This window comes from Littorina saxatilis, linkage group LG2 (assembly GCF_037325665.1).
Source record: "Littorina saxatilis isolate snail1 linkage group LG2, US_GU_Lsax_2.0, whole genome shotgun sequence".
In the NCBI taxonomy this organism is placed as follows: domain Eukaryota; kingdom Metazoa; phylum Mollusca; class Gastropoda; order Littorinimorpha; family Littorinidae; genus Littorina; species Littorina saxatilis.
This window is the reverse complement of record NC_090246.1, coordinates 96386367-96403188: the sequence shown is the minus strand read 5'-3', so window position 1 is coordinate 96403188 and position 16822 is coordinate 96386367. Positions and strand designations below refer to the sequence as shown.

The 16822-nt window shown below is 39.2% G+C and overlaps 1 protein-coding gene across 2 annotated transcripts in view; it reads right to left on the bottom strand.

Annotated features, from left to right (window-relative positions):
* The window catches only part of LOC138960245 (C-type lectin-like), a 15001-nt gene extending 2316 nt beyond the window's left edge, over nt 1-12685 (bottom strand). The window contains exons 1-5 of one of the 2 annotated variants that reach the window (XM_070332053.1): nt 12539-12685; nt 6168-6254; nt 4980-5068; nt 4568-4649; nt 2855-3069 (exon numbers count right to left, since the gene is read on the bottom strand). In XM_070332053.1, the coding sequence (XP_070188154.1) occupies nt 2855-3069; nt 4568-4649; nt 4980-5068; nt 6168-6240 (459 nt within the window). In that variant the 5' untranslated portion in view covers nt 6241-6254; nt 12539-12685. Of the gene's footprint in view, nt 1-2854; nt 3070-4567; nt 4650-4979; nt 5069-6167; nt 6255-12267; nt 12299-12538 lie in introns of those variants that run through there. The other variant, XM_070332052.1, reaches the window with a different exon arrangement.
* Nucleotides 12686-16822: the final 4137 nt, after the last annotated feature.

Below are 16822 nucleotides of genomic sequence, written 5' to 3'. Positions count from 1 at the left end.
CTTGCATGGTATTTCTTACGAGGAAACTTTTTATATGTAGAATGTTTTTGGTTTTTTTTCTTCTTTTTTTTCTCTCTTCTTTTATGTATTTATTTTATTTTTGTTTGTTTGTTTCATCCTCGGTTTTTTTTCTTCTTTTTTTTTGATATGTAAAATGTTAAATTTTAATGTCAAACGTAAACCGCTATGAGACTGCCATTTGGCGGTGAACAGCGCTATAAAAGAATGTTTTATTATTCCACAACAATAAATGAAAGTGTAATTAAAATACAAATGTGTGAAAAGTTGTCACACCGTCACAGCCATTATGGCTGACTTTGAAAGTGTCCGTGTAGCTTCTATTGTAGTTGAAGAACAAAACTAATGCAGCTTTGGGAAATTGCGAAGTCTTCTGAAGTGTTTAATATACAGAGACTACTGCATGGCTTCCTGTTTCATACAAGGTTTATGCGAGTTATCTAAAAAAAATCATTACATGTAATTAGGTACATGTATAACAATTAGACCAAATCAGAGAAAATAGACTCCATGGGAGACAACCATCATGCTGCACTTCTAACGGCAATATGCTGCGGTTGTCGTCCTTGTCAGGGTATTGACTTTTTAATCACCACCAAAAAAACTCAGGTATTGTGGCAGTGGAGGGATTTAAAACAAAAAGCTTCATCATGTGATGCTGAATGCCTGTTTGTTGGTTGGTAAATTGGCTAGTTGTTAGTTGTGTGTGTGTGTATGTGTGTGTGTGTGTGTGTGTGTGTGTGTGTGTGTGTGTGTGTGTGTGTGTGTGTGTGTGTGTGTGTGTGTGTGTGTGTGTGTATGGGTGTGCGTGCGTGTGTTTGTGTGTGTGTGTGTGTGCGTAGTGAGTGTGTGTGTGAGTGTGTGTGCATGTGTGCGTGCGCATGCGTGCATTTGTGCGTGCGTGTGTGTGTCTGTCTGTCTTTTTGACTGCTTGGCTATCCGTTTATCTCCCTTCCGAAGCCGGGTATTGGGCTATACTTCTTTCCGGCGAAGCGGGTATTCATCTAGTATATATATAACAAAATCAAGGAAAAGAAAAGCCAAACAAAGAATGTCAAATGGCAGCCCAAATTTATATTTTGGCTATAAGAATGGATGTAAGTGTGTGTGTGTGTGTGTGTGTGTGTGTGTGTGTGTGTGAGGGTGCGTGTGTATGTGTGGTCGCCATAAAATGCAAGAACACGTTATTGTGCATGCAAACTGCCTGGGAGCCACAGATGTGCACCTGGGTTTTTGTTTATCTATTTAGCGTTTGCTTTCTCAGATAATGAACCTCCTCATTATTGAATAAAGCCTTCATTGTGCAAGGTCAGTACTGCGCCTCCTGTTCATCTGCAGCAAGCACATTATGCCAGTGCAATCTGAGATTCTATATTGCTCTTACCAAGAGAATACATGAACAAAATAACAATCGAACAAGAACGTACAGGAAGGTTCTGGAATTAAGGGTAGGTAACGCTTGCTTTATCCATGGAAGGGATGTAACTCGTATCATACTGATTAGCAGTCCTTATAGTTTTCAAGGCGTGTAAAGCGATAAGTTCAACCTGCTGCTTATTTATCTCGAACTTTCGCAAGAAAGGGATGCAAAAATGTGACTGCATGGAATCACAGGAGCGAGTTTCTAATTTGCATTCAAATAATACCCGAAGATAAATTTAGCAGCTTTCGTGTACCGACAATGAGAAGTTTAAACAAGTCGCGTAAGGCGAAATTACTACATTTAGTCAAGCTGTGGAACTCACAGAATGAAACTGAACGCACTGCATTTTTCAAAATGACCGTAGTCCGCCGCTAGTGCAAAAGGCAGTGAAAGTGACGAGTCTGTACATGTTTAGCGCGGTAGCGGTTGCGCTGTGCTGCATAGCACGCTTTACTGTACCTCTCTTCGTTTTAACTTTCTAAGCGTGTTTTTAATCCAAACATATCATATCTATATGTTTTTGGAATCAGGAACCGACAAGGAATAAGATGAAAGTGTTTTTAAAACGATTTCGGAAATTTAATTTTAATCATAATATTTATATTTTTAATTTTCAGAGCTTGTTTTTAATCCGAATATAACATATTTATATTTTTTTTGAATCAGAACATGATGAAGAATAAAATAAAAGTAATTTCGGACCGTTTTATAAAAAAATAATTTTAATTACAATTTTCAGATTTTTAATGACCAAAGTCATTAATTAATTTTTAAGCCTACATGCTCAAATGCAATACCGAAGTCCGGCCTTCGTCGAAGATTGCTTGGCCAAAATTTCAATCAATTTGATTGAAAAATGAAGGTGTGACAGTGCTCAACTTTTACAAAAAGCCGGATATGACGTCATAAAAGACATTTATCGAAAAAATGAAAAACTCGTCTGGGGATATCATACCTAGGAACTCTCATGTAAAATTTCATAAAGATCGGTCCAGTAGTTTACTCTGAATCGCTCTACACACACACACACGCACAGACAGACACACACACACACACACATACACCACGACCCTCGTCTCGATTCCCCCCTCTATGTTAAAACATTTAGTCATAACTTGACTAAAATAAAAGAAACGACAGTACAAGTATGACATTATTTCTAATCAGCTGTTATCAACTGTCAGGAAACTGTTGGAGGCGAAAAAGAAGAAGAAGAAGAAGAAGAAGAAGAAGAAGAAGAAGAAGAAGAAGAAGAAGAAGGAAATAATAATGATTGGGATGATGATGATGATGATGATGATGATGATGATGATGATGATGGTGATGATGGTGATGAAGACGACGACGACGACGATGATAGTGCGATTATAATAACGAAGGTGCCAATGAAGGTTATATAGTAATTTTTCTCACCTAAGCGGGCTTTTCACAGATGAATTTCCGAATATATGAACAAGGCTCATCATTCCAGTTACCACCAGGCATGATAACAACACAGTATTCATTGCGTCGGGCGTTATTGGGTTCACCGGGAGCCCAATTGGTCCACAAGGGCGTGGTGCTTGTTTTGATCCATTTGAATGTCCCCTCGTTGACATGGTCTCTCAGGCCAATCCAGGCCTCCGTTTCTGTTGACAGACTCAAGCGTCACACGTGCAGGGACGCTTGTAAATGTAATATTACCTGCTATTCAGACTTGGTCGTGTGACAGACGTTTTCTTCCACACGAGATTACGCTGATTAACTAACGAAGCCGTCAGGCTGAGTTAGACATCAGCTAATCGAGTGTGGAAAAAAACTCTGTCACACGACCAAGTCTGAATAGCATTTATGTCTCACAGCTTCAACAGAGGAGAGAACAAACACGTTTTGGGTACTCACGCTTGACAAATCTGAACACAGGGGCAGCCATTGTTGAGAGATCTACTTTTTGACGGAAGTGACCGAACAACTATGAATGACGTCTCGGTATGTGTGAATCTTTTGAAGCATCGCATTCTTCATGACGTCTTTCTGTGACTACATGCGCGAAATGTGTGTTCTTTTCGGGATATTTGTCATGTCTGTTCATAACTCTGTCCTTCTACATGTAGATTCATACCAACAGGCCTTGTGAGCGAGCCACTTTCAAGGGCAGCTAAATTCGCGTGTGGAAACAGTAGGCTACTGTCGTCTGGGATGCCGTTTTCAGTATTCTCAGCGTTGAAGAATTTGTAAAGAGAAGAAACGATAAAAGCAATAACAGCAGGAAAAATGAAAGTCAGGTGTGAGATTTTGGGCTTTTGTAGGGACGATTTCGAGTTTGAATCCCTTCTTGCACATGCTCCAAAGCGTGTAACATACAATCTTGCACACGTTTGCTTTAGTAGTGGCAAAGAAGGAAAGCGTGTGACATTACCCGCTATTACGAGTTAGTCGTGTGACAGAGAGTTTTCTTGCACACGAGACTGTAGATGTCTTGCATGCACTCTGCCTATGAGCCACAGATGTGGGTTTTAGGTTTTCAATTCACTGTTTTCTTTCTCAGATATTGAACCTCCCCTTTATTGACTACAGCCCTCATAGTGCGTTAAGGCCTGTACAGCGTCTACTGTTCATCTGCAGCAAACACATAATGCCAGTTACATTTGATATTCTCCATTGCTCTTATCAACAGAATAAATGAAGAAAAGAAAATCAACCAAAAAGGTACAGGAAGGTTCTAGAATTAAAGGGATGTATCTCTTGGTTTGTAATCCATGGAAGGGAGGAACCTCTTACCATGCCAGGAAACTGCTCGCTGATTAAAATTCATTTAACTATTTGGCATAGTTTCGTGGCAGTTTTGAGCAAATATTTGCAGGTGTTTCTACATTACAGTACAGCGAATGTCCCTTGAACGTTTTGAGTTCCAAAATTTTCCAAAATGGCGCCTAAGGTGCACTGACTTTAAGCTGACTTTTCTATGTTTGTATTTATTTGTGACGCCAAACCGAAGCAATTACGTAATTACTAACCGGTGCTACAACGGAAATGGTACACAGCTTTATAGATTGACCCATATCCCTTGTATGGTCGGCACTTTTGGAATCGTTCGCTATGGGGTTTACCATTATGGGCAATTAATCTGTAAATACATTCTCTTACCGGGCAACAGCTTATCAAGTACATGGTTTTCGCTTGGGTTTGCAATGGTTGCAAGGTTCCCGCCAAACTTCCTGCAGGTACTCTGCACGCATGTAATGCAATAGTGCAATAATAGGTTTTGTTATGTTCCGTAACTGACCCATAAACTCGCAAATACAAGCGCACACACACACACACACACACACACACACACACACACACAACCACACACACACTCACACACACACACACACACTAACACACACACACTCACACTCACACACACACTCACACACACTCACACACACGCACACACACACAACCACACACACACACACACACACACACACACACACACACACACACACACACACACACACACACACATACACACACATACACACATAGTCGAGCACGCGCGAGCGAGACTTACCTGTGCTTTCTTCCATGTCTTTTTCTGTTCCATCAAAATATAGCAGGAGTCGTTATCGGTCGTCCAATGTTCGGGACAAACGGCTTCGGCTTCGGTTTAAAAAATATGTACATCTTCATTAAACAGTCTTCATCTGAATGTCTGTATGTCTGTCTATACACTGTCTGGGGATTACAATGTTAAATGGGCAAATGCGAAAACAAGAGTCCACCCCATGCAGAGCTCTTAATTTATCCTAAATGTAATGCGTTTTTTTCTCTTTCTCTCTCCTTCCATCCCCCCTCTCTCTCTCTCTCTCTCTCTCTCTCTCTCTCTCTCTCTCTCTCTCTCTCTCTCTCTCTCACACAGGCAGAAATACATACTGACAGATAGCCAAGCAGTCAAAAGGACAGACAGACAGACAGACAGACATAGACAGACAGACAGACAGACAGACAGACAGACTGACAGCTCACACACACACACGCACCTATATGTGTGGATGGTTACCTAAGAGGCGGCACTGGGTGCAGTGCCTTTCTAGTGCACTTGCACTACAACAGCACTGGGTGCAGTACTCGCTCCGGCATCGAAGAATTTTGCACTAAAAAATGCACAAAATTTGACCTATTTCGTCGCCTATAGAGGACGGAAAGAATGTCATTTTGAACATTGTTATGACATTCTTTCCGTCAAAAAAGTCAATTTAACGGTGTTAAATGAAGCGACCATCCACACAATTAGGTTGCCATCCAGAGTTTAAATTGCCATCCACGTGTGGATGGTTGCCTTATGGTGATTTAGGCAACCAAACCTGTGGAAACATGGGTACACACACACACACACACACACACACACACACACACACACACACACACACACACACACACACATACACTGACTCTCTTTCTCTCTCTTTCTCTCTCTCTATCTCCCTCTCCCTCCCCACCCCTCCATGCATTGTACCACCAAAGTGCCAACGTTTCCCTCTCTCTCTCAAACTCACACGCTCTGTCTTTCTCTCAATCTTTCTCTCTCTATCACCCCCCCACACACACACACACACACACACACACAAGCACACACACATTCTTTCAATCCCCACCAAGCCCTCCATCTTTATCTCTTTGACCTCATTTCTCTGACTGTTTTCCAACAACCTCCAAATGTATACAAATCTTCCGCCAACATCTGAATATCAGGACCTACCTGTACTATGACCTTGAAACCAAAGCAACAGGACCACCCACGCAATTGGAAGACTTTTAAACAACTGCATCATTTTGATGTTCGTACCTGGAACACAAACAACACAATTAATAAATGAAAAATACGAGTTACTACCTAGCAAATTATTGCAAATTTTTATTTTGTGATGGTTTGATCCAAACGCGCCGCTCGAAGTTGTTTTTTTATCACCCAATTATATCAACTCCCTCCTCCCTTCCAATGCTGTTTGCAGACTTTTTTTTAAATAGAAAGTGAAACAAATCAGGTCAGAACTTCTTACTGGTGGTACTTTCCCTACAAGGTATTCAAGGCTTGTATGATTTTTACAGTAGCTTCTTCGATTTTTTCTGATACCCCTAAAAAATGACGCAAAAGGTCTCCTTTTTGACCGCTCTTGCGATCGACACCTGCAACAGTAGGAATAGCATAGCACACGAACTACGCAAGGTACCTAAACAAAACAACATGTTCTGGGTAGATAATTGATCTGACTTTCTTTTCGTGTGTCAAAGTTGCAAAGTTTTGCCTATCGTGATTTTTTGTCGATTTTTTATTCGGCCCTTCCTTTTTTTCCGGTCGATTATGATGGTACTCTTATTTGAGCGGCGGTCACGTGATCTCTGCAAAAGAAATCTTTATAATAATAATAATAATAATAATAATAATAATAATAATAATAATAATAATAATAATAATAATAATAATAATTGTCAGTAAGTACTGGTGTCACATGACTGATGTGAACCAGTTGATTGGCTAATGGCGATGCGCTAAAACTGTTAGCGCACTCTTGGAGTGCGCTAACTTTTCCACAGAGCGTATTCTTCCGCCCTTTGCCTAAGCGAGACTGTGCTCTCATCCTCAGAATTAATTAATGACATGTAGCTTATATTCTCCACAATACCAAAATACCATAAATTTCCTGCTTCTCAATTAAAGCAGAAGTGGGTTTTTTCTGACAGATTGCATGTGCCTGTGCCACAGTTGCCACTGATCTAAAAATAGAACCCGCTGTGTCTATTTTTCAGTTTCGACTTGCTAAGAATCTTCTCATAATTATGCCGTAGCTTATTATCCACATTACCAAATGATGAGTTAGTATACAATTCCCAGCAGCTAAGAGAAAACACAAGTGTTATTCCGATAACGTACCACTGAACTAGATCAGCATTTGGAATATATACGAAGCACTAGCAGACAAGATTACACTGAAATACGACTGCATCAGTTCAGTAAATGAATGGTTTCCGAATTATTATTTCAAGGCAACAACAATCGGAATCGAAAACGTGTAGGGTTAAGAACGTTCTTACCATGTATAAAACTTATTACCAGCCTGCCTCATGCGTGCAGACGAGCAATTGTTGTTTTTGAAAATTAATGAGACTGCAGTGCAGTGCCGTGGTTCGCTTGCCCTAGCCGCCCTAGCAGACGACATAAACCTCGCAGCAAATTAACATGTTGGGCAAATGTGAACAAACAAACGATGGGGACATAATACGTGTAGGGTTCACAGCATTCTTACGGTTCATATATAATAGTACCAGTCTCCCCGATGAGTGAAGATACAACACGAGAAACATACCACATTTACTTTGAAAATCCGAGTCTGCTAACCGTGGCCTTGGCCGGAGTCAATTCAAGGGGCAACACTCTGCACAGTCAATCTGTCGAAGCTCGATGAAGGTTTCGAATCGCAAATAACTGAGAGCACAGTCCTTTCTCCGAGTTTAAATGAGGTCTCTATGAAAGATCATCACTTTTTAGCTTAACGCTACACTGGAATTTACCAACAGAAATTAAAACAAGAGTTTGCGTGTGACGAAAGCACGACACACTTGAGACAGCCCACACAAAAGTAGATCCAGTGACACAAACCTGACCACACAGTTACGCCTATCCAAATGCGCGTTGCAAAATGTGCGTTTTGAATCTTGTTTTTTCTCTGGCGGTACTGACAATATCGTTATTGAAACAATCCCAGTGCACTAAGGGATTTATAGAGCAAATCTCGAAAATAATTATTGAACTCAGCGCTATGCGCTTCGTTCAATAATGAATTTTCTCGATTTGCTCTATAAATCCCTTAGAGCACTGGGATGTCTCAATAACTTAAATAATAATAATAATAATAATAATAATAAATGAGCATTTATATAGCGCAACATCATAACTTTACAATTATGCTCTTTGCGCTTGACACATTTAAAATTAAAACACAGTTATACAAGCATTTTCCCCCCGCGGGTTAGGGAGAAGAATTTACCCGGTGCTCCCCAGCATGTCGTAAGAGGCGACTAACGGATTCTGTTTCTCCTTTTACCCTTGTTAAGTGTTTCTTGTATAGAATATAGTCAATGTTTGTAAAGATTTTAGTCAAGAAGTATGTAAGAAATGTTAAAGTCCTTTGTACTGGAAACTTGCATTCTCCCAGTAAGGTAATATATTGTACTACGTTGCAAGCCCCTGGAGCAATATTTTGATTAGTGCTTTTGTGAACAAGAAACAATTAACAAGTGGCTCTATCCCATCTCCCCCCCTTTCCCCGTCGCGATATAACCTTCGTGGTTGAAAACGACGTTAAACGCCAAATGAAGAAAAGAAAGAAAGATACAAGCATTTACATCTACATTCATAGTCAGCAACGCTTAATTAAAAGCATACACCATCAAACATACTTTTCTTTCTTTCTTTCTTTCTTTGGTGTTTAACGTCGTTTTCAACCACGAAGGTTATATCGCGACGAGGGAAAGGGGGGAGATGGGATAGGGGAAAGGGGGGAGATGGGATAGAGCCACTTGTTAAGTGTTTCTTGTTCACAAAAGCACTAATCAAAAAATTGCTCCAGGGGCTTGCAACGTAGTACAATATATGACCTTACTGGGAGAATGCAAGTTTCCAGTACAAAGGACTAAACATTTCTTACATACTGCTTGACTAAAATCTTTACAAACATTGACTATATTCTATACAAGAACCACTTAACAAGGTTAATAAGTGAAGAATTTTATGGGTGAGAAAAGGAAAGTAAAAGGACTTTGGGGAGGCAGAAATAGAGAAGAAACAAGAAAAAGATCCTAATTAGGTTCACGGCATTGAGAGTGATGCGACCTTCTCTCAGAAATTAGTAGAGAAGGCTCCCCCATCCACCACCCGGGGGACGCGCCTCTACGCCAATTAGGGGGCGCGAGGATCAAACATACATTACAAAAGATTCTTCAACTAACTAAGTAATAAAAACATGAATAAAATAGGTAGTGAAAACAAGGAAATACCAGCTGAATACCCTTAATCAAACAGAACATGTAATGTTATCAACAATACTGAAAACAGCCCTAGATGTTTATATACATTATCACATTATCACTAAAACAACAAATACACTACATGTAGCCTACTGATGGACTGAGAAAAACAAAATCAGGGGTTGTATTTCTTGAAGAGGTGCGTTTTAAGTGCTCGTTTGAATGCTTGGGATTGGATTGGATTGTTTACTCATTTAGGCCATAGCGCCTTAAGAGGGGGGTGAACATATATACAATGACATAATGACATTTGCACACAAATCAAATGAAATAAATCATACACGAACTAAGACATTACATTTCAAATCAAATATATCGTAGGCTTACATGAACTAAGACATAACAACACTACGTAGCCGGAATGCTTTTTTACACATAAACTGACAACTTTCGAACAATACCTTCATTCACAGATGCCATAAGCATAGAAAACTTGTGTAAACTTGGGTTTCTATAAAACTTAGCAGGAATAAACTGGCATCGCAAATCACGAAGTGCGGGGCAACAAAGCACAAAATGAAACTCATCTTCCTTACGTTCCCTGCACAATGGGCATAACAACATATCTGCATCGTATCTCTTATATCGATTAACGTGCACAAATAGTTCTGTTATTCCACCTCTGAATCTTGCCATAATAATTTTCAAATGCCTATCCATGTTCAATAATAAATGAGGTTTTACTTCGTGCACAGTGCAAAATGTCCTATACAACGCAAATCTATCACTGTTCTGAACATGAAAATTCCATTCCTGCCATCTACAATCAATCAATCTTTCTCTGAAATCTTTCAAAAAACGGTTCTCATCTTGCACTCCTTGATTCATCCATACAAACCCAAAACCATTCTGACATAATTTACCACGTACGCTAGACACCCAGTTTCTTTTACCTCTTTCACCCAGTTCACGCAACATTTTATCGGCTTTATGTGGCAATCTATTTACGTCCATTCTTAACAACTTCAACCAATATTTAACACAACGTATTGCAGCATTCACATAAATGGGATACCTATTCATCTCGCCGTACACAAAATCGTTGGGTGTGCGTGATCCAACACCAAGAAATTTCTTTAGGGCAAATAAATGAACTTTTTCAGACTGTAATGCAGATTTCTCAAGACCCCACAGTTCAGCTCCATATATTGCAATTGGCAAAACCTGAGAATCAAATAATTTTAAATAAACTTTCAAATTATTATTACCAAGCTTGGACACATTTTGTAATATACACAACAATGCGTTTTTCGTTTTGTTTGCAAGGTCACAACAAGTGGCGGTAAAACTGAGTTTTGTGGAGAACAATATTCCTAAATACTTATACAAATTAACCACTGGCATTATCTTTCCATCATACTTCCATTTCTCTCTTACACTCAAGTATCCACCCTTACGAAAAACAACAATATTACTCTTATTCATATTTACTTTAAGGTGTAAATTTGATGCTGCATGTTGCAAATTATTCAACTGCGTCTGTAGACCAACCACAGTCTCAGATAATAGAACAACATTATCAGCCAATAATAAAATAAATAGCTCCATATAATCATTCAAAAACTGTGCACCATGTCTTCCTTTTTCAATAATTTCCAAAGCCAACTCGTTTATAAAGAGAGAAAACAAAAGAGGACTACAAACATCATCTTGTTTCACACCGTAGGTACACTTAAAATAATCAGTCAAATGTACACCACATTTCACTCGGCATTTAACATTTTCATACATACTTTTAGTGCAACGGAACAACTTTCCTTTTATGCCATTTTTCAACAAAATTGGCCACATCAGGTTACGATCGATAGAATCAAATGCTTTTTCAAAATCTATAAATGCAACATAGAGTTTACGATTAAAGGAAAACTGCTTCTGTACAAACGCCAACAGTGTAAACATATGATCGACAGTTGAATAATTCTTTTTAAACCCAGCTTGATATTCTCCGGTAAGATTATAACGTTCACTCCATTCTTGAAGTCTACAGTGGATAATTGTACTATACACTTTACTACTCACATCACAGAGTTATATTCCTCGATAATTACTTGGATCATTAGCATCACCTTTTTTGAATATTGGGAGTACAAATGATTCAGTCCAAGCTTCTGGAAAAACACCTTTGTCAAAAAGAACATTAAACAATTTCACACAAAAATCAACAATCTGTGGTTAAGAACCTTTCAATAACTCAGGTATTATTCCATCTGGTCCAGGAGATTTATGATCTTTTAATTTTCTTAATGCGTTCAAAACTTCCTCTTGTGAGATCGGATTACTCAAAATACTGTCTTGCTCACCTTCATCGTAATTAAAACTTTCCACATTACTTTCATTTTTTTCCAACAGCTCTTTAAAATGTTGAAACCACACATCAACAGGCACATTGTTCGTAACACTTTTTTCTTTTAAAAGACAGTTTTCGCATTGCGTCCCAAAAATCATGTTGAATATTTACAGAGTCAACCAAGTACTGTATCTTCGCATCATTATGTTGCTTTTTCTTCCTTTCCAGCAAGTGCTTATATTCTCGCCTCGTTGTACAAAATGCAGTACGATCATCCGCATCCTTTGAGCCACAACATATCTCTAACATCTTCCAAACATTTTGCCTTGCTTTCCTACATTCTTCATCAAACCAGTCACCCATACTCTTCCTTTCATTCACAAACACTCTCTTCTTCATACATTGAGCATTCTGCTTAATACAGTCACAAAATATATGGACAGCATAGTCAATATTAACGTCAATCAGACTCATGGCGTAACTCAACTTGGCCTGGCTATCATCTCCGTTCATAATCGTCGCAAACAGTGAGAGTGGCGGATGTGAAAGGGGAGAGAATTCCATTGTGTGGGTGCGCAGAAAGGTGATCCTGGTAGTTCAGTGAACGGCCTTAACTGGGATATAAAGTTGTAATGAAATGACACTGGAATCAATGCTTTAATTTGGATGCGATATTTGCTGCAATAATTGTTTGGCCAAGTTTATATACACCAATGAATAAATAAAACCAACTTTTAACAAGTAATCTCCTCACTTACCTTTTTATTCGGACTCGCAAAAATCAGTTGATACCAGGTAGCTTTACCCGGGTCCTTTTATACACTCTGCTTGACGTTTCAAACATATGTTTTTTGCACCGTGGAAACACGCCCACAGACAGTATGCAATTACATTTCACCCACCCTACTGTCGCCTCGAGCGCAATTCCAACAGCGCTGACTCAACATCCTCCTCATCACCAACTTGACTGAATGATTTAACGAGGGCAGAGGGTGAGGTTTGTCTCCCGATGTTTGTGTGTCTGTCTGTGTGTCTGTGTGTGGAAAGCAGTTCTCAAGAACTACCTAACGGATTGTTATGAACATTGGTACAGACATTTTTGAGAGCATATTCTTGAAACATTTTGTCACCGATTTTTGATGGGCTATTTGATGACGTCATATTTGCATTTTTACAAAAGTTGAGGCGCCACGGTCAAGGCCACATTGTTTCAACAATTTAATTGCAATTTTTGATACACGATCTGTGACTTTGACTGGTTCGGAGTATGGGGAGTGCATTCCGGCTTGGTACCTTAAAATGCGTTTATGCACTGTTCACTCAAAATTAAGTGCATTTTTCGATTTCTTGCATCCTGTATTCAAAAATATATAATCTTGTTGTATTTGATTGAAGAAATGAGCAAAAAAGGAAGACATGTTCTATAGCGACTTTCTTTCTTGTAGGAAGAAGACACACACCATTATCATTCCTCTATTTCTTATCATTTGCTGATTCCAAAGTATATATAGAGAATACTACATGCCTTGCTGTGTCGTACCAGATTTACACGAGTTTTTTTTTTTAAATATTGAACTGCGAGCGAAAGCGAGCTGTTCACTATTTGAAAAAGCAACGAGTGTACATCTGGTACGAAACAGCAAGCCATGTGGTATTCTGTTTATCCTACATACTGTACTTACGTGTATTTTACTGAAAATGTCCTGCAGTCGATGCAGCTACATTGAAGACGCTTGTTTTGGAACCTCGGTCTCTTCAAAAGCCTCGTGCAATCTATTACGTCAAAATAAAGAAACGTCACTCTGAAAGTGTGGCGTGACGGGTTAGTTCTAAAAATTCATCGAGGGTAATTAGTGAGCGCAATTTTTTTTTCTATAATGACGTTTGTCTCGGTGACTTTGGCATCATAAGCAGTGGAAAAACAGGTCCCTGCCAGACTTGCTTGACATGACCTCATTTACATGATATACACACGTGTGATTTGAACGATTATTATTTCACGGGTGTCTGTCTCACGTATGTAGGATAAATAGTTTTATGGACTTGTTTCTTCTTTTTATATTTAGTCAAGTTTTGACTAACTGTTTTAACATAGACGAGGAATCGAGACAAGGGTCGTGATGTATGTATGTGTGTATGTATGTGTGTGTGTGTGTGTGTGTGTGTGTGTGTGTGTGTGTGTGTGTGTGTGTGTGTGTGTGTGTGTGTGTGTGTGTGTGTGTGTGTGTATACATCGATTCAGAGAAAACTACTGGACCGATCTTCATGAAATTTGACATGAGAGTTCCTGGGTATAATATTCCCGTATGTTTTTTCATTTTTTTGATAAATGTCTTTCATGACGTCATATCCGGCTTTTTGTAAAAGTTGAGACCGCACTGTCACGCCCTCATTTTTTTTATCAAATGGATTGACATTTTGATCAAGCAATTTTTGACTATATCCGCACTATGGTATTGCATTTCAGCTTTAAAGGGTAAAAATTAATTAATGAGTTTGGTCCTTCTGAAAATTGTAATTAAAATTATTTTTTGTAAAACGTTCTAAAACTAATTTCAAAAATTATGATAAAAATGAAATGTCCGGAATCTCTTTAAAAACATTTTCTTTGTATTCATTGTCGGTTCCTGTTCCCCAAAACAGATATATAAATATATATCCCATGACCTCCCTTCTTTGTCTCTGTAACTTCAGTATGGGTATATATGTTGTATTTTTATAGCTCAATAAATACATCATGGACTCCAAAAAATATATGATAGTGCAGATTCCGATTTGGGCAAAGAACTACTTTCCTCCCGACCTTTGACCTCGCGCCGAACAAAGTGACACATTTGTATGGAGTTCCAAAATCGTATCGCACGGCTTAGAAAACCTTATCAGTTGCACGCAAAAATGAATCTCGGAACTGATCTGATGTATGGGATGCAATAAACAAACGTTTCTTTCATTATGAAAGCAATGCAGGTCGAAAAAAACGAACATTCAGCTTACAAGATACACAGATGCTAGCGAACGATCGAACCTCTGTTTGCTATCCGTGTGTCGACAAGCATCGCTACCATAGGAATAATCCAAAAAAGAATATGCAACACAACAGAAAGAAAATGTGTTCCCTCAATACTGTTTCGAACGTTTTCTCCGTGTCCCTGTCTACTGCAGACCGGTTTACAAGAACAAAAACCAAAACAAAAGAGTAGTCTCCCTTGCACCCGGACAGCACACAGATAAAAACTAGAGTTTAAGCTGGCACAACCTTAATCCAATCAGAAATATGCTTAAAGGTAGATTGTAATACACTCTTAATTGCTTTGCTGCTAAAGAGTTCTATCCGCAGTTTTATTAACCCGTGCATAACACTAGTTTGAACAGTCGAACACTACTGATCACAATGCCAATGGTTGCAAACCAAAACAAAAAAACGAGTACCCTCCCTTGCATCGTACCAGACGACTGTTGATCTACCGAGAAGCGTCCTTTGGCTTCGCTTCGTTATCAAACATCGGCTGTTTCACGTATTTGCGAGCAAGTCTACTCTTTTGCCTGGCTCTGCAGTAAGTCCACATTGGCGATGAAGGTATCTAAGAACTTAACATGTGTGTATTTTTCCGTAATCCAGTCATATTCTTTCAAAATGCAATCAATCGGCGGTGACAGACTTGGGTCCTGTTTTCCTCACACCCATACCAGTTTAGGTTCATGCAAACACACTCGCAAAACAGTTTATCACGTAGATACATTTCAAATAGGGAGCAAATGGTTAAATCTAAACCTACATATGTGTTCCCTAAAATTTGCTTCTCTGTCAATAAGCCTAATTGTATAATAATACGTTCGAAAAAAACAACGTGGAATCGATTCTGAATCGAGTAAGCCAAATGGGGGCCAAACCGGTTTCCCCGTTCCGCCGACCTGAAACGCAAAACAAAAGAATTGTGCGCTTCAACTAAATGGATTTCTATACGACTTCATTACTTTCTTGCAACTTATGAACCTTTACTTAAAGCTTTTAAACGGTCTGAAAGTAGTGTTACCGCGTACTTATCGATGCACTCATTCGTTTTATTTTTTTCAGCGACGGTCACTTAGTTTAATGTTGTTTAAGGTTGCAAAAGGGCCAAGTCTCGCTGGCAACACTGTTTCACACTCCACAGATCGCAACAGTGCCGCTAGTAGTCTACACTTTGTGTTTGGTGGTAGAATGGGATATACAGATTACAACACTCGTGTTTTTTTTATATGGCTTGTGAATTAAAAACAAGCTCAGAAAGTTAAACTGAACAGAGATACAGAAAAGCGTGCTATACTGCTCAGCGCAACCGCTACCGCGCTATTCTTGCTAGTCAGTTTCACTGCCACGAGCGGTGGACTGACGATGCTACGAGTATACGGTCTTAGTGAGAGAATGCAGTGCGTTGAGTTTCATTCTGTGAGTACGACAGCTTGATTAAATGTTGTATTTTCGCCTTACGCGACTTGTTTGTTTTATACGTGTGAAGGGCGTAAATATAAAGAAACTAAACGTATAAGAAAGTGTGCTATTCATTGCCTTATTGCATACCTTATAGTGGATTCAGATCTATTTTCTTTTTGTTCGAGTTCAAGTGCTGTTCTTATTCTTTACTCATCAGTTAGGTGCGTGTACGCGTTATCGTCCCTTGCTTAGATTTGATGAACAGACTGCAATTTGAAAAGGCGACGTGCGACACAATAGCTCAGTCGGTAGAGTCCCCGATTGACAGTGCGCAAGTCCTTACTTCTCCTCCGAAAGCGGCGTATGACTGCCTTCATGGCGGGGTAAAAACGGTCATACACGTAAATTTCCACTCGTGCTAAAACACGAGTGTACGTGGGAGTTTCAGCCCACGAACGCAGAAGATGAAGAAGAAGAAAAGGCGACGAATGCAATACATAATGTTCAATTATCTCCTGAAATGATAGCTCTAAATTGTGGAATAATGTGATGATAATGTGATGCTGGAACAGTAAACGTTGATTAAAGCGTCACGAGGATTAAAAGGCATTGTAAGTGGTCAATTTGA